The sequence below is a fragment of the Fopius arisanus genome, unplaced genomic scaffold (genome assembly GCF_000806365.1).
Source record: "Fopius arisanus strain USDA-PBARC FA_bdor unplaced genomic scaffold, ASM80636v1 scaffold00011, whole genome shotgun sequence".
In the NCBI taxonomy this organism is placed as follows: Eukaryota; Metazoa; Arthropoda; class Insecta; order Hymenoptera; family Braconidae; genus Fopius; species Fopius arisanus.
Window position 1 is genome coordinate 766,142 of NW_011887750.1, and position 19,292 is coordinate 785,433.

At 38.9% G+C, this 19,292-nt stretch overlaps 5 protein-coding genes across 9 annotated transcripts; all 5 read left to right on the forward strand.

Moving 5' to 3' along the window:
- Window positions 1-2,523: 2,523 nt before the first annotated feature.
- On the forward strand, window positions 2,524-5,646 carry LOC105262823 (nucleosome assembly protein 1-like 1). Of its 4 annotated transcripts, XM_011298630.1 has the most exons (7): window positions 2,524-2,629; window positions 3,506-3,653; window positions 3,716-4,150; window positions 4,242-4,527; window positions 4,711-4,830; window positions 4,993-5,109; window positions 5,358-5,646. In XM_011298630.1, exons 2-7 carry the CDS (start codon window positions 3,513-3,515, stop codon window positions 5,366-5,368), a joined length of 1,110 nt encoding a protein of 369 aa, XP_011296932.1. In that variant the 5' UTR covers window positions 2,524-2,629; window positions 3,506-3,512; the 3' UTR covers window positions 5,369-5,646. The 4 variants fall into 4 exon arrangements, with proteins under 4 accessions (XP_011296932.1, XP_011296929.1, XP_011296931.1 ...); XM_011298627.1 differs by having other exon boundaries at window positions 4,993-5,646; XM_011298629.1 differs by having other exon boundaries at window positions 2,530-2,629; window positions 3,520-3,653; window positions 4,993-5,646.
- Window positions 5,647-5,969: 323 nt separating this feature from the next.
- On the forward strand, window positions 5,970-7,134 carry mRpL22 (mitochondrial ribosomal protein L22). Of its 2 annotated transcripts, none has more exons than XM_011298631.1 (4): window positions 5,970-6,073; window positions 6,273-6,509; window positions 6,570-6,783; window positions 6,850-7,134. In XM_011298631.1, exons 2-4 carry the CDS (start codon window positions 6,279-6,281, stop codon window positions 7,068-7,070), a joined length of 666 nt encoding a protein of 221 aa, XP_011296933.1. In that variant the 5' UTR covers window positions 5,970-6,073; window positions 6,273-6,278; the 3' UTR covers window positions 7,071-7,134. The 2 variants fall into 2 exon arrangements, with proteins under 2 accessions (XP_011296933.1, XP_011296934.1); XM_011298632.1 differs by lacking the exon at window positions 5,970-6,073 and adding an exon at window positions 6,097-6,189.
- Window positions 7,135-8,505: 1,371 nt separating this feature from the next.
- LOC105262825 (lipase 3) lies at window positions 8,506-11,567 on the forward strand. Its single transcript, XM_011298633.1, has 9 exons — window positions 8,506-8,563; window positions 8,803-9,174; window positions 9,239-9,437; window positions 9,518-9,632; window positions 9,772-10,021; window positions 10,087-10,245; window positions 10,542-10,626; window positions 10,948-11,090; window positions 11,178-11,567. The coding sequence occupies exons 2-9, from the start codon at window positions 8,992-8,994 to the stop codon at window positions 11,361-11,363; spliced, it is 1,320 nt and encodes a 439-aa protein (XP_011296935.1). The 5' UTR covers window positions 8,506-8,563; window positions 8,803-8,991; the 3' UTR covers window positions 11,364-11,567.
- A 1,189-nt stretch (window positions 11,568-12,756) lies between these two features.
- LOC105262826 (lipase 3) lies at window positions 12,757-15,960 on the forward strand. Its single transcript, XM_011298635.1, has 7 exons — window positions 12,757-12,946; window positions 13,165-13,372; window positions 13,752-13,866; window positions 13,933-14,176; window positions 14,400-14,646; window positions 14,718-14,866; window positions 15,104-15,960. The coding sequence occupies exons 1-7, from the start codon at window positions 12,836-12,838 to the stop codon at window positions 15,251-15,253; spliced, it is 1,224 nt and encodes a 407-aa protein (XP_011296937.1). The 5' UTR covers window positions 12,757-12,835; the 3' UTR covers window positions 15,254-15,960.
- Window positions 15,961-16,411: 451 nt separating this feature from the next.
- On the forward strand, window positions 16,412-18,272 carry LOC105262827 (lipase 3). The gene is made up of 7 exons (XM_011298636.1): window positions 16,412-16,616; window positions 16,675-16,873; window positions 16,938-17,299; window positions 17,355-17,513; window positions 17,624-17,708; window positions 17,775-17,917; window positions 17,993-18,272. The coding sequence occupies exons 1-7, from the start codon at window positions 16,446-16,448 to the stop codon at window positions 18,164-18,166; spliced, it is 1,293 nt and encodes a 430-aa protein (XP_011296938.1). The 5' UTR covers window positions 16,412-16,445; the 3' UTR covers window positions 18,167-18,272.
- Window positions 18,273-19,292: the final 1,020 nt, after the last annotated feature.

A 19,292-nucleotide genomic window follows, 5' to 3' on the forward strand; every position in this document is an offset into this window, starting at 1 on the left:
ATCTAATAATAAGACAAGAAAATAATGAGACAACCGCCTTATTATCCATTTATTGTCATCGATTAAATAATTCACCTGTTTTATGTCATTGACAACTTCCTCGAATCTTCCATCATCGTTCAGTATTCCTCCCAAATCAGTGTTGCTGAGATGATTCCACATCGACAATGCAGCTAGAATATCCATAGAAATTGATGAATTTATTATTAATTCATTATTATTTATTATTAATAAATGTCATGGTTCTTTTTTGATTCCAGGTTTTTAAATCATAACAATTTCCCATTCATTGACTTAGTGGATTAGGCCTACAGGGGATACCACGTTAAAAAAAAACGCGTCAAGGACTCTACCTCTTGGGTGACGTGGAAAGAGTTTCACTTTAATTACTTGATTTATGAAAAAATAGTCAATACTGGGTCAGAATGTCTCTTATTGAAATAATCATATACCCATTGTTCATTTTTTTCATGTCAATTTGAAAGAAAAAAAATCAAACGACTCGACTGGTATTCAAATGTTAACGCCAGAAATCGCTGGCGACCCCCCACTCGAGCGGTCTTCTGTGTTCTGTGCGCATGCGGGGTGTTCAGTGCGCGTGCGCGGAGTATCGCCGGGGGACCCCCCACTCGAGCGCTGTCTCCAACGCCCTGCCATTTTCAGTGGGGAGTCAGTCGTTCCGCGACCCGCGCGTAGAACGGTCAGTCTCGCGTCGCGTAGTGAAAATCCGTTAACATCGGGGTCCTAGTGAGTGCAGAAAACCGGCGCTGCCTGTGAACATTGAAAATACAAAGTGCGGGACTCAGTGCAAGTGATTTTGGGATGTGAAATAATTTTTTAAACGGTTTATCAAAGCATTTTGAGTGATTGAGATTTTTCGTTTGTTACACTGAACTTCGGTATTGCCGAACGGCCGCTCGGCGTCATTGTGTTTACAAAAATTCCTTTGTCCGTTTCTCGGAATTGTTTAGTGTGTGTTTAGATACGGACTGAAGTGAGAGTGCGAATTAGATTCGAAGGATTACTTTTCTCATTCATTTTATTTTGAATGATTCAAAATATTATTTGATCTTTGATATTATTTTATTGATCTTTGTGGATTTTGAGTTGATAAAACATTCTTGGTTGTGTGGTGAGTGATTAGTGAATTTTTGAACTGTCTCGAGTGTTGGTGCTTCCAAGCCGACTTCAACCTTTGGCGTCAGAATCACATGGAGAGATCTTCAGGATTGGAGGGCTTCTTGCAACCGACTGCAAGGTGAGTTTCGTATGCATTTTTTTATGACCTTGAAGCATCATTTTCATTTTATTTTCATGTCATTTTTTTCATTCCTGATTCTTGATATATTCAATGCTTACATTACAAACAATTTTCAATTATTCAATTAACTCTCCAATAAAATAAAAAAAATTAAAATAAAAAATAAAAAATAATTTTAAATAATAATTTAAAATAAAAACTCTCAAATCAAAATTAAAAATCGCCTTTGCAGTAAAAAAATTATTTTGTCGAAATTTCATTAACGATTTGTTTTTTTTTATGTTTACAGTTAAGGTAGGTCGTTCGAAAGGTGAAAATTGAAAGCGGACTTATTTTCATCCAACGCCGGTGAGTGAAATTTATTTATTAACTAGCGCCGCCGGATATATCATATCCGTTCCGTGGATTTTTTCGCGGTCGGTTCGGGGGTTTGAATTTTCGAGATGATTTTATCTCTTGATCAGATGATGTCGAGATGCCAGTAGATATGGCTCCATCAGATAAATCGCGAGTGCGTGTATAAACAAGTGATTGACTACGCTGGAGTGCCGCATTTTGAAATTGGAATTAAAGCCCGGTTGGATTGTCTGGAAAAGATGATTTACTCCAAAATTGGCACTCCTAATTACTCCACCGATTAATCGATTTTTCCGATAATTGTTAGCTAGCGCTCTAGTTGTTGACAACCGTTACGGTGCTAGCTAACAATTATTGGAAAAAAACGATTAATTTCCGGAGTAACTAGCAGTCCAAACTTCGGAGTAAATTATATTTTCCAGATAATCCATCCGGGCCTTAAATTTACGTCGTATTTTATATCTCCGCCCAAAACGGTAAGTACGATATTAAATTATTATTGAAGTAAATGAAGTAAACATCACTGACAAATTTGTGAAGATATTTTTAATAACTGTTAATTCGTTGAAACACAAATAATCAGCAGTCGGAGGCTTTGAAATCAGCGTCAAAAATTCCAGTCGGTGGAATCTGAGGCATCGAAGAGCTCAGAGTTATTAAAAGGGAAGCTGGAGGGATATTACTGAAAAGTCGCTAAGTCGGCTAACGAGCAGATACTCCAGCGTTGCGTGTGGCGCCCTCCCTCTTATGGGGTTGGCTACTACGATGCCTCTGGGGTCACTCAAACCCCCAGAACTGAGCCTCTACTTTGGTCAATCCTCTGTGGTGCGCACAGTGTTTGGTGACTAGGGGATTTCTAGGGACAACAGTGGACACAAGCCTTTATTGGAGGGAACTTGGAAACCGGAAGTCACTTGGATTTTCGATCATCTCTCTGCGCATATTCCATCCCCTTCCCTCTTCAACACGGCCATCAGCCTGTAGTGTCCGGCTTCATTCCACTCGAAAAAGGTGAGTACGATTTTACAATCAATTAGTCGTAATTACTGGGTTTTTAATGATCCGGGGAAATGTCTGCGAGTTCCATGATTAGGGGATTATGTGGCTTTTGGGATATGTCGTTATGTTTTTTTTTTAACGGTCAAATGCGTGTAACCCAATTGATTCCTCGTTCGGCAGTTCTCCATGTGCCCGGAGACGTCGCGTTAACAAGTCGTAGATTGCCTTTTTTTTATGCGAAGCTTTAATTGTACGCATTCGGGGGAATTATTAATTGCGATGGACTGATCTCAGGGGATTTTATGGGGACAGAAAATTTGATAGATGGGAGGTAATGGATTTTTGGTATTATCTCTGGGGCCTTTGTTCCGACTTGAATCCCCGGTGTGATTACTATATGTATCGGCAATAACCTTTTGCTCTTGTGGGATGGCATGGCGGTTGGCAGATGGAATTGAAAAAAATTGGCAGTGGCTTTGTTTGTTTCGGATGACAGTTGAATTTTTCGTGGCTGAGGGAATATTCGGGAAGGTGAGGTAAAATGGAGGATCTCGAGTCGTATTTTGTGATCGAGTGAAACGATTTCTATTGTCAGATCGGATTTTGAGGTCTCAGAAAATCGATTCACGTTGGAGAAAAATCAGTCGATTTCACTCTACCGATCTTGAGGTATTGGCTATTAAATGTGGCCCATCTTATCCTGCTCTCATTTTTTTTTCAATAGACGTTTAACGGTTTGAATTGCAAGCGTACCGGTGTTGATTTACGTTTGGTTATTTTGTTATTTCTTCTTGAGTTTTCTAAGTCATTTATTTTATTTTTTTTTTGGTTTTTCTCCTGCGTGTCTTTTCTCCTTGGTTGTTTGTCGCTGGGTTATCTGATGGTCAGTAGTGCCATGATAGATCCAGAGAGAGCAGAGGACAGCGACATGGAGTCGGTTGAGGATGACGACGAGAGGATTGCTAATCGAATAATGGATCGACATGGACTTTTGGCAGCTTTGCAGAATCGTTTGAATGTCGGTTCTGCTATGGAGGTAATTTTCTCTATTGATTGGTTAACTGTTCTAGCATTCACTGAATTATTATTTGTCATCAGAACCTACCGGCTCCAGTTCAACGCAGGATCAAGGCCCTCAAGCAGCTGCAACTACTGTCGGTTAATCTCGAGGCGAAATTCTACGAGGAGGTGCATGCGCTTGAATGCAAGTACCACAAGATGTCATCGAATCTTTATGAGACGAGGAGTGGAATTGTGGCAGGATTGTACGAACCTACTGACGAGGAGTGCGTCTGGGAGAGTGATGAGGAGGAGGAAGGCATCACCAATGACTTGAAGGATAAAGTCAAGATTGAGGAGATCAAGGAGAAGAAGGATGAGTCTGAGAATGAAAATGTCAAGGGGATCCCCGAATTTTGGCTCACTATATTCAAAAATGTCGGTATGCTTGCTGAAATGGTTCAGGAGCATGATGAACCTATTCTAAAACATCTCTATGATATCAAAGTTATTTTCTTGGAGACCAATCCAATGGTAAGTGAGACTCGAGAGAGTGAGAGTTAATATTGTTGTATATTTTCATACATTTGTTTATTTTACTGGAGTTTTTGCATATGATCAACAGGGTTTCATTCTGGAATTCCACTTCGATTCAAACGAATACTTCTCGAATTCAGTTCTCACTAAGGAGTATCTGATGAAATGTGTGCCTGAGAAGAATGATCCATTCAGTTTTGAGGGGCCAGAGATTTACAAGAGCACGGGCTGTACCATTGACTGGAAAAAGGGGAAGAATGTTACTGTTAAAACAATCAAGAAAAATCAGAAGCACAAATCCAGGGGCCATATGCGCACAGTTACTAAAACTGTGCAGAACGATTCCTTCTTTAATTTCTTCTCACCGCCAGTTGGTAAGTTGTGTTGGCATGAATTTTTGGGTAATTACGTCATCTGATTTCCGGCAGTTGGATATCGTTGGAGATTGTTAATGAATTGAACTCACTTGATATGTAAAAATAGCACTCGACACGTGGAGGGCTTGGCTTTTTTCTTTTCATAAAACTAAAGCTAGATGCGTCAATAATTTTTTATAGTTCCAGATGATCGCGATGCTGACATGGATGAGGACATACAGGCACTTCTCACCAGCGATTTTGAAACTGGCCATTATATTAGAGAGAGAATTGTCCCTCGCGCTGTTCTTTACTATACAGGTATTTTTAATTCAGAGCTATTCAATAATCGAATTTATAATTTAAATATTCTCAAATTACCGATTCTCCGGGAACACCTGGAGATAAGTGAGGAATTGCAGGAGAATTAGTGGTAGAAATTGAGGAATGAATTGAGCGGTTAAATGATTTTTTTTTAATTAGGTGAAGGCCTTGAGGACGAAGGGGATGAGTACGAGGACGACGAGGGTGATGAGGACGAAGACTCGGAAGAATCGGAAGACTCGGAGGAGCCCTCGGGCAAGAACGAGACAAGATCAGGTGGGAAACCGCAGGCAATAGAGCCCACTGAGTGTAAACAGCAGTAAAAAATTTACGATCCCTCGTGATCTGTCGTAATCCTTTTTGTTAATTGCCAGGAAGATGTACAATTTAATATGTAACAGGTTCCCACATCTTTTTTCATTACAAAAATAAAACAGAAAAGTGTAAGAAATTAACTAGAAAATTTAGGAAAATCAGAATATTGTCATCTAACCGTCACACGTATCGTGTGTCTTCGATTCCAGGTCATGCATAGAAAAATCTTCAAAACGATAAATCCTCCCTCCCTTAAATCCATGTGTGGAATTCTGGATGTTGCTGCTGTTTTAAAACGAACTTTTGCGTACTATGAAATTTTTTAATACTAAATGAAAAGTAACAAATAATAATGGAGATCGATGAACGAAATTTGTTGGAAAAAAAATGTTTGGATTTGTTTCTTTGTTAAATCCCTTTAGTTATTTTAAATCCCGCTACCTTTTTCCACTTCTAAATCACTTGACCGTGTAAAATAAAAACATTATTATCTCATTATTATTACCGTCGATTTAATCACCTAATGTCTATATTTTTTCTATACGATGTTCATGTAAAACATGGTTTGCATTATGTTTTTTTAATAAATTCGAATTGAACATAATACATTTTTATATTTTTTATGACCTAGATGTAGTTATTTGGAATAGGAATACTCAACGTGATGGGAAAAATTGAATGACTGGAGTTTTATTGAGGTAATCGTTGATGGGTCGTTAAATAAAACGGTATGAAGTCAGCGAATTGATAAAAACAAGGGACAGACCCCTTTATTCTGTTAACATTTGCACATCGAATGGTTATTTTTGTACTGGAACTACATTTCACTGGGAATTCAATTTGAGTATTTTCTAGAGGCGCTGTCCTGCAGTTCTGGAGAATTGAAACGACTTTTTAGGTTATCGTGAGCCAGTGTTGAGGCGAGGTACTCTTATTTATTTATAACCGATTAATAATCAGTGAAAAATTGTTCGACAGTTGTGGAAAATAGAAATTTAGGAACAAAAGTATTGTTCTATTTCAAATTCCACTGATTCTCGAGTAATCAATCACTTGAAATTGTAGATAGAATTCATCCGAATTTTTAATCTCTTGTTTATATTGGATATTTTTTTTTGAGAAAGATAAAAATGCAGAGCCTGAGGAGGTGTATTCAGACGTTGACGTCTACCTGTAAATTTAATGGCAACAATGTTCCATTCGTTAGAACAATAACTCCAGCTTCGACTATTCACACGACATCTTCTCGATTTTTTGAAGAAGAGGATCATGAGAGAGATTATGAGGGGCCTAAACACTGGATGGATTATAATAAGAAGGTCTACCCCCCTCAGGAACCAGGAGAACCGAGAAGACCTGCTGTATGTTATTCTTCATTTAGAATTTCAACTGATGAAGTAAACATTATTATTTTATTTCAGTTCGTTTGTAATGTCAAAGCCAACATTAAATACAGTCCAAAAACCATGTGGTACATAGCGTCTTTCGTACGTGGATTGACTGTCGATGAAGCTGTCAGACAATTAAGTTTCTGTCTGAAAAAAGGAGCTGTAGCTGCCAAAGAGACGATTTTAGAGGCACAGCGGATGGCTGTTGAGGAGCACAATGTAGAATTCAAAAGTAATCTCTGGGTTGGTGAGTATATTCTGATGCGATGGAATTCCATTTTTCACTTCCCGTATTTATAATCAATCGTTTCAGCCGAGTCTTTCGCAACGAAAGGAAAAGTCGTTCATGGAATCAGAAAACACGCTAAGAGTCGAATTGGTAGAATAACGTACAGATATGTACATTATTATGTTCGGCTCGAAGAAGGAGTCCCTCCGAAAGACTATTATATGAGAAATCCCAAAACACCAGAGGAGCTTCTCGATAATTATCTGGAGCGAATGCGATACCGTAAAATTGGTAATACATTGTAATCCTGGTATATTTTGTAATGATAATTTAAGATGGTTCGGATGAAATAAAATGTTTAGAAGGATATTCGTTTATTGTATTTTTATTGGATCCAGCAAGCTCACACGGTGGAAATATACATGTTGATGTTGATAGCTTACAGCTTCAACTTGGTTCTCCTCCAGTGACGCCTCTTCGCGTTGTATCTGAAAAATAAAATACATAATCATCAATCTAGAGGATAAAACATCAATAGCCGATCTCAAAATTCATGAGATTACATGTATCGAAATGATTTCACACCCAATGATAACATATAATACTAAAAATATTGAGTCACATGTTGTTATTATTCTCAATTTTTCACTGTAATTGAAATATTAACGTAACCTCAAAAATTTACAATAATAATTTCTATTTGCTCATAGATCTCAATGAAAACCAGTGAATTGCCGATCGACTAATTCCGAGCTATTGGATTTTATTTCAAATAATGGGTTAATTAATTGATTAAAAAATAAAACTCACCGGATTGTGTTTCCAGTCCTCATCCTAACCCATTGTGGGATCGGTCTGTTTTGCTTCAGCTTTTTGGCAAGCTTTCGCTTGATGATGAACGTCTTGTGAGCCGACTGAAAATAATAACCACAAACATTAATAACAAATAATTCAAAATCTGCACTATGGATGATAAAGAAAGGAGGGATTGCACCGATAAATACGGATTAATATTTGGATAAAAAGATACGCACCATGTCGCTTCTTTGACAAAACGTCGAGAAAGAAAGCAGCTGTTCCCGCGCATGCGTTGTAGAGACACCAACAGCGCCGCCAGAGAAATTCAAAGAATTCGCGGCGATCCGTCGATAACGTCAAAATCTATCCAATTCAAATGAATAATTGCGCACTTACTCATTTGCAATACAAACACCAATCAATTTCTCCTCAAACACGGCGAGCTCTCCATTGTGTAACAACAAATTCCCGAGTTTGCTCAGTCAACCGATTGCACAGACTATCTGACGTGAATAACTACAATTGATTAAATAAACTGCATTAAATAAACATTAGATACAATTGAAGACACTTCCGTGTAAACCCGTCCACCAACGCGGGATGTTCAATAATGCATTTGAACTCGTCCGCGAAACCGTTGTGAATATTTAACCGCATGACTCACATTTACGTAAACAAGAAGAAAAAAAGAAAGAATTCTAACATGAATTTCCTTCACCGGGAATTCTCTGGAAGATCCATAAATTCGAGGGCCCGACCACCGACCTGACCCGACCACGGGACTTCCCCAATTTCTCAGCTATTTAAAATAATATAAATGCCACGAATGCCAGTGGTCTCTTCCCTTCATCACGCTCGTCTTATAACCAGTTAACTTGGCTCATTATGTATGCGCCTGGCATCATTTCAAGTCCGTATACAATGGTCACCCAGTCAGACCCTGACGGAGCGCTGGGGCCATCACAACAGCCGTGTCTTCCACGATGAAGAGATAGGAAAAGTAAAAATTCGAAATTCTCCGCATAAACCGCTTATCATCAATCAATTGTCCCCACCCGAAGAAACAAATTCATCCTGAGAATAAAAGTTTTCTATAAATAAAAAAAGGGAAGATATTCACCGAGAAAAAAAATCAAGGATGAATCTTTACCTCGGCCCTGAATAGATACACCAGTTATACAATCCCGTGAAATAATTCTCATACTTTATTTCATGTGTTGTGTGTTTTACTGGTTGCAGTCATCGAGGTTGAGTACGAGGTTGACAACGAAATAAATCATCCCGGTGGTACATTCGGCCTGGAAGAAATCGAGGAAGAGGAGTAAAGGCCGATCATGGCCGGTAGGGGTAGGAGAAAAAAGTGATGTAAATAGTCGGTGTGAACAGTGACCATTAACTATTGATGGTATACACTCATCTAACTTCGAAATGCCGAATGGTACGACAGGCTGCCTCGTTCTGGTGGCTATTCTCTGGATAGGATCCGTTACTTCGCGATTTACCGGATTTAATAGAAAATACAGTAGAAGTGGTATCATTTATCCACAGCGATATCACAGGCAATCACAGATTTCCGATAATGACCTGGTGAACAGCAGTGCAGAGACATTCGTAAGTTGTGTCGAGGGGGAATAGTTGATTGGAGGAAGTAAGCTCTTGGATTGATTGATTTTAGATTGAATTAGTGTCTCAAGCCGGATATGAAGCCGAGGAACACGCCGTCACGACGGAAGATGGGTATATACTGACGGCACATAGAATACCAAGTGGTCCAAAGTCACCCGCAGCTAATGGAAAACCTGTGGTCCTTCTGCTTCATGGGCTTCTTGGAGCCTCCGACGTTTGGGTCCTTCGAGGATCACGACGAGATCTAGGTAAATCTCCGGGGAATGCAGGTGCATTTTACCAGAATTAATCCTGACTTAATGAGCAATATCATCAATTAATGTTTCAGCTTTCATGCTGGTCGACGAGGGCTACGATGTCTGGGTCTTCAACGCCCGGGGAAATTTCTACTCGAGACGTCACGAGAGACTGTCCCCGGATAACGCACAATTTTGGAGATTCAGGTTTGATGACGAATCTAACGGGAGAATACTCGTAAAGTCTATTTGACAGATTTTATCGTGCCTGTCGTATATCGCGTCCCTGAAAATTTTTTATTGAATTCATTGGATATGAATCATCGAATTAATTTTTCACTTCCAGTTGGCATGAAATCGGCACTTACGACACAGCAGCGACGATCGACTACATTCTATCGATAACTGGACAATCCCAAGTGTCCCTGGTGGGATACTCAATGGGAGGTACAGTGGAACTGGTTCTCTTATCGAAACGACCGGAGTATAATTTGAAGGTGAATGTGGTCCTGCTGTGGGCACCAGTGGCGATCGTCACTCACGATCTTCCGGGTTTATTTGCCTCCGTTGGAATTCGATACGGAAACCAAATCGAGGTTTATCCCTAATTCTTATTAATGATTGTTCGATGTCAATGAATTAATGATTAATCTTGATACAGGATGCCCTCCGATTGCTCAACCGACACGAACTCTTCTCCCGAAATTCTATCAACATGAGCACTTACGCCAGATTATGTCTGAGCAGAAGTACTCAATCAATCTGCCAGAGGCTGGTGCAGTACCTCACTGGATTAACCAACTTCGAGGCATTCGATCTGGTGAGACTTATCCAATAAATGTTCTTCACCTTCAAATGTTACATACACTCTGGATAATGCGTTTTGATCTCTCATAATTGTGCATTCTCACCTGATGAAATTACACAAGTGCGCGGAATGTCAATGGTAATGAGGATTGCAATAATTCTAGTGAACTGAGATTCCCGCCGTTAATTGTGATTTATGTAGCAAGTCAATAATTTTGAGGGTGATGGAGAGAGCCAGGCAGCCCGCAGTTATACAGGTTTAGTAATTATAAGATGCATGATTACTATCTTATTTTGTTTGATTATCAGGTCATGCTGCCACGTTTGCTGAATCATTACCCCCAAGGCACGTCTGTGGATACATTCATGCATTATCGACAAATAACTATCAGTGGTTAGTGTGTAAATGGCTTTTTTATTTGAGACTTTTTGCGTGGAAAATTGCGTTCAGAGAAATTTTTTGCCGCTGGCGCACGTTTTGGGATTCAGGAAAAGCCTCGACGTGACAGGAATACATCGATGGGTTCCAATTTCTCTGTGCAAAACGTACAATTATGATTGTCCTCGTAGGAAGTACTGGGAATAAAGTTGAGAGTCCCCTTTTTTATTTGAAAATAAAAAATGGCATCACAACCCAAATAATTCCACGCAAAATTTGTAATTCGTGACGCATTTTGTGCACGTGTCTGGTTATTTATTTTTTTTTTTGTTGCAGGAAAATTTCAGCAATTCGATTTTGGACCGAAGGAGAATTTATTCAAGTATCAGAGTGTGAAACCTCCAGAGTATCCACTTGATAAAATATCTGCCCCGTGTTATCTCTATTACGCGGCTAATGATCCTTTCACTACGAGAACAGTTCGTATTATTCAATTCATATGCGTATGTTATGAATATTCAGGCGTTTGTCTTTGCGCATTCATTCATTGTTGTTTATTGTTGCAGGATATTGATGCAGTGAGAAATAAATTATTGACAACAACAGTGAGAGAAATTCAACACTCGAAATTCAGTCACCTCGACTTTCTTTTCCTCAATGAAACTGAAAAGTTCTTGTATAATGACGTACTCAACGTTTTGAATGACCACAACATCCCATTCAATGGGACGCAAAATATTATCAACGCCTGAAGAATTTGTATTAATCATATTTCATAGATTCCAATATACAGACTGTGCCATTAACTTGTTAATACTCAAACTACCTCTGTAGATAATTCCGATTAATAACTCGATATGTTATTACATTGATTATTGACATTACACTTGCATTCGAGAAACAGTAGAATAATAAGATTCCATTCATAATATGTTCTTAAAAATGAAATATACCTTTACTGCATTGTAAAATAAAACAATTTGTCAATATATATTCAATGGGGTAATATTTTCTGTAGAATATTGAGCCGTAATTCTCTCTGCAAGAATCTTCAAACCGCGAATGTTAAATGTTTCTTTTTTCCAAGATTTCGTAACAACAAATGAAATAAGGAACACCTGAGAGCACTTAACAAATCCACACCCAAGAATTTCCGCAGAAAAAATTTCACCAGAACGAGAGACTTTTGCCAGTCAAATAATTGTCAGAAGTAAATAAAATCTGTACTAAACCTACAACACCAAAAGCCCCAAGTTTTTCCACTGGCTCTCTCATACGCGATACATTGTGCTCATTTCAAAACAATCCGTCGACAATATCTTGTTATTTTTTTTCCATCATCGCCACATCGTATACTCACGTCATTAAATTATTTATGGGACTAGCATTTAATACATGATTGCCACTTTTATTACCCGCATGCACCTGTTTATAGAAAAAAAAATCCTTGACTGATATGATTACAATAGAACAAGACGATTCTGACAACCGCAAAAAAGGAGTTTCTATTCCAGAGCCGGGGAGATTGGTCAGTGAAAATGATCGGGCACATGTTAAGTTGGAGAAGTCTGAATGTTATCGCTGGAAGTTGTTGTATATTTCATGATGCAATCGACCTTGTAGTGCTCGAAGCCCCGACCTCCTTGCACCTGAAAATTTCGCAATTGTCTCCACGTATAGCGTGAATGTACCCTATTCTCCATTTTTTCAAATGCTTTTGGCATTTCTGTGAATCGTATGCACTGCCCAAACAACTCCCACGGGCTGCTGTAAAAATTGATTAACTAATTAAATATTTGATTCTCTAACTCAAAATTTAATCATGGAGTGATCATGTCTAGGAGTCCAGGGGTGCCTGACCCCATGAATATTTGAATAACAATAATATGTTGCCAGGAGTTATTGGCTTGGAGTTATGAGATTTAATGGAGTCATCAGGGTAGACTGTCAACCAGGACTGGACTCTTTGATGAAGTCATTTGTATGTCTGACTTTTACTTAGACCCAAAGGAGAGAGATTTTTTCCAGTTGCTGAACCCACACGGTAGCACATGCATAAAAGGGTGCTGTCGAGGGCAAACGCCACTTAGTTACATGGAGGGAACGGTAATCAATTGAAAAAGTGCTGGTGAACAAGTGGTTGTGCACGTGCCCACTTTGGTACTCAGTTGAATGTTATAAAAGACAGTGTCTGCACGTCTGTCAAGAGTTATTGCACCTTGTGATGATGATGTCGAACGGAGGACTATGGCTGTTTGCTTTCAGCTCCTTCTGGGGATCTCTTCCCATTTTCGTTGGAGGACTTGATAAGAATCCGGATACCGATTTAGCGACAGTAATTTCGTTTTTTATTTTGTTTGTGGAGTGGTGAAAGGGGGCGATCGGTACAGATTGGAGATTTATATAGTCATTCGAGCCTGAAGTTTAAACGATACTTAACGATATACGATAATTGGTGTAGATCATAAGAACCGATTTTTACATTTCTAATTTAACAATTAGAGTAATTTCAACCGGCAGTCAGGAGTTGAGTAAAAAAAAAATCTGTTGCAGCCGGATTTGGCATCGAAGTATGGATATCCCCTGGAGTCTCACAGAGTCGTTACCGATGACGGTTACATCCTGGAGATGCACAGAATTCCATTCGGAAGATCGGAGGATCGACGAAAAGTTGGGAGAAATCGTCCAGCAGTTCTTCTTCAACATGGATTAGGTGGGAGTTCGGCTGATTGGGTCCTCACTGGCCCTGACAAGGCTCTTGGTAACACCATCTGTTCTACTTAACAGGTTTGACGTATCTGGTATTCGAAAATAGTGTGTGGCAATCGATTTTATATTCATTGGGAATGCGAAATTGAATCCTTGAAGGTGAAGCTGAAATTATAGTTTCAGAATGTACATTCACCAGGTGCGTAAAGAAAAATGTTAATACCGAGATTAAATCGCAATTATTTGACATTAGAATGTACCATCTTCGTAATCGATTGGATTGGTGATTGAGCATTACTCTCCCGATCATTACTCTCCCGAGTTTATCAGATTTTGCGAAATGCAGTAGTTTACGAGCGCCTAGAGTCGGTTGACCGATTTTTGTTGACAATTCACGGAGGTCTACAATAATTTTTTTTTTTTTGCCACAGCCTATCTCTTGGCAGACGAGGGATACGACGTCTGGTTGGGAAATAATCGTGGGAATATTTATTCCCGTCATCATCGCACTATTCCACCGAGTAACAGAACATTCTGGGACTTCAGGTAAAACAACTCCGATAGTTCTATTGTCCATGAGGTAATTAAGAGAAAAATCGGCTTTACGTATAGCTATCACGAGCTTGGGATTTACGATCTACCGGCGATGGTGGATTACGTTCTGGAGAGACTTCATAGATCAAAAATTCTGTTCATTGGGCATTCGCAAGGTACAACCCAGTTTTGGGTAATGACCTCGGAGAGGCCGGAGTACAATGACAAGATCTCGTTGGCCGTTGGCCTTGCACCCGCAGCCTTCACCACCAATCTGCGGGGCCCTGTTACAACACTTGCACAGCTGACATACTTTGGAGTGGTAGGTCATAAACCAATGAGTTTCTTATTGGTTTCCCATTTCTCTCCTTCCGGTCACCTTGAACTTTTCCAGGGATTCCCCCACCGATAAAACCAATTCCGTGACACATCTTCATGAACGATCAGTATGATAATATTAATCAAATGAAATTATCAAAGGAAATTATTTACACAAAATTGAAAATTAAACATTAAATTGTGCTCATGATTTTCATTTTAATCAGTGGGTGGGTGAGAAATTCGGCTACCCTGAGTTCGGCTCACGTTCACCCTGGGGAAAATTTGTGTCGAACCTGATCTGTCATGGTGGTGCACCCACTCGATTCCTCTGCAGCAACACCCTCTTCCTGGTGGCTGGTTTCAGCGAGGGTGAATTGGACATGGCGAATCTAACAGTGATCATAGGACATGTACCAGCTGGTGCATCGTGGAAGCAGTTTGTACACTTCGGTCAGGGCTTTATCAATCCAGGTAATGATATCATCTCTTATTTCCCCGGTGTTCCACAGACGCGCCCTCACAATAACTCTAATTTCTTGAAGGTCACTTCAGGGCATTTGATTATGGCGATAACAATCAAAAAAATTTGAGGCTTTACAATTCGATGGTACCCCCTGATTATCAACTCGAACGAATCACCGCTCCTGTGGCTCTCTTCAGCAGCGATAACGACTGGTTGGCAACACCAGAGGTGGGTAAACTCATTTTAGAATTTATCTTATTTATATTTACCCGTATAAACAATTCACCACGAAGAGAAAATATATACATGCATAATAGTAGTATATTATACACAATAATTAATTAATTGAACATTTGAAAATTGAGTAGGAAAAAAATTACGTCTGAAATTGAATTGCTCCGGTATTTTTTGGGAGGATATTTATCAATGATCTGATTAATTAATTAATCAGGGAAATGTTTGCAGGATGTGAGTCGCTTGAGATCAAAACTTCGAAACGTAGTGATGGATTACAAAGCACCGAATACATTCAATCACTACGACTTCCTCTGGGGTAATTCGGCGCCCCAATTGCTCTTCGAACCTGTCCTGCGATTGCTGAGTCGATATCGATGATTGATTCATTTTAACCCACATCGCAGAGTTCAAATAATTGTATCTAGTCAGCACATCGAAATTCCAAAGCATGTCCGCACATTATCATTTTTTCCACGGATTTATTGTAAAAATAAGAAATAGAAGAATTATTCATAGTGAACAATATTGAAATCGTTGGAAAAAATTGAATTGAAGAGATGACATTTTTCCATGGGAAATCAGCGGTTCACAGTTTAATATCAACACTCAAGATCAAAACATCGAGTACATTCTCGTGCTGATACTGATTATGTGATTTTTCGCCTCGCACTGTCTTAATCAGTGATAAATGATTATTTTCGTCGTAATGGAATGTTAAGAACGTTGTTAACAAACTTAAGCCAAGTAGGATATCTCTGTGTCATTGTCTGATTTTTAATCATCGCTCATCAGTGAGAAAATTGGTGGCGATAATAAAATCCTGCAAGACAAACAGCCACTTGTCGGCAATTCTTGAGATTTCATAAATGTTAACGATGCGGATGATTAGATATCGAGTGCTTGTGTTAGATCAGGAATAAAATAAGTGTTTCTACTTATCCCCACAAAATTCCGATATAATTCTCGATAGATATCCAAAGATGGATGAGTTACATTCATAGAAATCAGATAAGATCCCTCAATAAGCGAGATAATGAGATTTGAATAATCCACTCGTCGTATCGATCACCCGAAATACACAAGAACTCCCGAAATCATTTTCTCCAAACGTTTTGGCAATACTAAATGAATAATCTCTAGTAATTATCCTCAACTATTTTCGCTGATTATTCATTATCAGCCGCACGTTTCTCGCGATCTCTAGATTAATTGATTGCTTTATCAATAAATTTAGGAGCCTCACCCACAAATCAGATGTTATCATTCTAATTGTCCCAATTATTTTTTGACAAAATACGTCATCTCTATACGTACCTCGATAGTACGGACTAGTCAGAGAATCCGACGGTTTTGATAAATCAATTTGCGTGCTACCGAAAATTTTATTTCTGCATCAATCATGTATTGCAATCTTGACGTTATCAATGATTCAGTGGGGATGGACAGTCCGGTGATTCGCGCTGATTGGACGTTTCGCTAATCTCACCTTAAGGACAATTCAATTTGATACTGTTGGTATGAATTATATAAATAAGTTGATCCGGTCTCAAAATCAGTTGGCACATTTCCAATGACTATGGCGCGAGGTGGCACATTCGAGGAAATGTTTACTATTACTTTTATTATTTTTATTTTGACTGGACTCAGTGCCGCTAGAGTACCATTGGAGGCACCTCTTGGGGGTGACAAGCTGCAATCGAGAAGTCACTTGGAATATAATGAAGATGCACATCTTACGGCTGTGAGTACCTCTTCTTCTTGGACTTGACTATTTTTACTCATCGTGAGAAATTTTTCAGAGAGAGCTAATCACTAAATATGGATATCGAGGTGAGACACACAGGGTGGAAACCAGTGATGGACACATCCTGGAGCTTCACAGGATAACTGGACCAAAGGGTAATGGACGACCATTCGGAAAACCAGTGGCTTTCCTCATGCACGGTCTACTCTCAAGTTCTGTAGACTGGCTCATTTCTGGACCTGAGAAAGCATTCGGTAGGTAGTAAACGTTCAAGATAATTCAGAGAGATTTCTGGTACTAATCCTCCTCTTCTGGCAGCTTATATGCTTGCTGATCACGGCTACGACGTATGGCTGGGGAATGCACGTGGGAATAGTTACTCCAGGAAGCACAAGAAGTACTCGGTGTTGGACAAGAATTTCTGGATGTTCAGCTGGCATGAGATTGGAGTTGAAGACCTACCAGCGATGATTGATTATGTCCAGAAGACCACCAAGAAGGACAAGATTTTCTACATTGGACACAGCCAGGGGACAACATCTTTCTTTGTCATGTGCTCTGAAAAGCCACAGTACAACGACAAGATTCACGCGATGTTTGCTATGGCACCTGTTACCTACATGAAGCACATGAGTAGTCCTTTCTTCAGGATCCTCAGCCGGTTTGATAATCTGTTGGTTGTAAGTATCTTTGGGGAGTCAATATGTGGCAGAATTAATCATTGTGGCTTTTCAGGGCGCTCTGGAAGCTCTTGGAACTTACGAATTCAAACCGACTGATGATTTCCTGAATCGCGTCAAGACAATGGCGTGTGATGAAGAAGCTTCCACACAGCCACTCTGTGAAAATATTATGTTCCTCATCGGGGGATATGGAACTGACCAGATGAATAAGGTATATTTTATTCACCTCACATTATTCAACTGGTTTATCTTTCTCTGAATAATATTGAGAGTTTTTAATTGTTCGATTTGTAATAATTGTTTTATTATTCCCCTCTGTAGACATTATTGCCAGCTATTTTGGGTCATGTTCCTGCAGGCTCATCTGCCCGCCAACTTCTTCACTACGCGCAACTCATGAAATCAGGTACGCCCTAATTATGAGATTAAAATGTCGGTAATTCATTTATGTGGTATCATTGACGGTTTGCAGATGGATTCTCAAGATACAATCATGGGATTTGGGAGAATCTGAAGAAATATGGGCAATTCTCACCTCCAAAATACGATCTCTCGAAAGTAACGGCTCCAGTTGTTCTTCATTACTCTCTAAACGATATTTTCTCGCACGTCAAAGTGAGTAGAATGATGTTTCGGAAGGATTATTTCCTAGTGGTCGATTGGAATTAATTGATTCGATGGATATTTCAGGATGTTGATCGACTTGAGGAACAGCTGCCTAATGTCCACTCGAGGTTGAGAGTTCCCAATCCCAAATTCGCTCATTTGGACTACATGTGGGGTGTTGATGCCTATCGACTTCTTTATAATAAAACAATCCTGATGATGAACCGTCTGCACGAAAAGCACGAGCTTGAGGATTGATGGAATTCCCAGCGGCTTTACCCATGTGCTATTATCTTGTATAGTACTCTAATGGAAATTACATTGAATATACTAAATGGATAATAAACAATTTTTATACTTTTAATTCGTTCGCCATATGATTAGACAGAATGAGATTCTCCAATTTTTCAAAATAATTATAAATGATTATTAGTCGTGTCGAGCGAATTCTGTTCAATAATTTTCTTTAATCTTGTAAAAATATGAGACATCGGAATTTCCTGTTTGTTATTCATACAATTCGTAATCTTTTACTTGAATAATTCCTTCGTTAAAAAATCTTTAAAGCATCAAAATATTTACAGATTACGCATGATATGGCCCTGAGTAATGAAAACTTTGGGTTATCAGTTGCGCGCGTTGAAATTTCATTAATTTTATCGGGCAAATTTCCTCAATTGGGAAAAACCCGTAAAAATATGCCGAACGGCAAAACCCCGACGGGATAAGGTAAATGTAATTAAGTCTAATAAAGTGCAATGGATTACAATGTGGGACGCGTTAATCTCTTTGTGATTAACTTTTCTACGAAAAATAATAAAAGGGGCTTGAATCACTTGTTATCTGTTTGTTTTCCATCCACGAGAATGTGTCGCGCGTTTCGCGCGCGTCGATCGTCATGGAGATCAGATAATCGTATTTAATTACAATCGAATCTATTACTGCCTTGAATTAATTCTGAAAATAATTCGAATTAATAATAATCATAACAATGGGTCCGTAATCATTACACCTGTAATCACTGGCATCTAAAAAATGAATAGAATGATATATTCGATCTTTATAATTATTCAATCCCAATTATAATTTTTTCAAGGAAATAGCATGATTAATTAGCGAAATAGAGGATTCTGAAGAATTTTAAGATTTTCATTTTTTTGAAGAGATTTTTTTTAACAGTCAAATAAATTCTTGTTTTTATACTTCGAATAAAAAAATGGGAGTGATAAGCCATTCGACGATTGATTTTGAAGATTATCAACAGCTCGTGAAGCAATCAACAAATAAATTCCAAATTTGAAATTAAAAACCTCTGGCGTAACAAAAATCCGAATATCTCCTGAAGGTAAGGCGATTATATATTTTTTTTCGATAGAAAAAAATG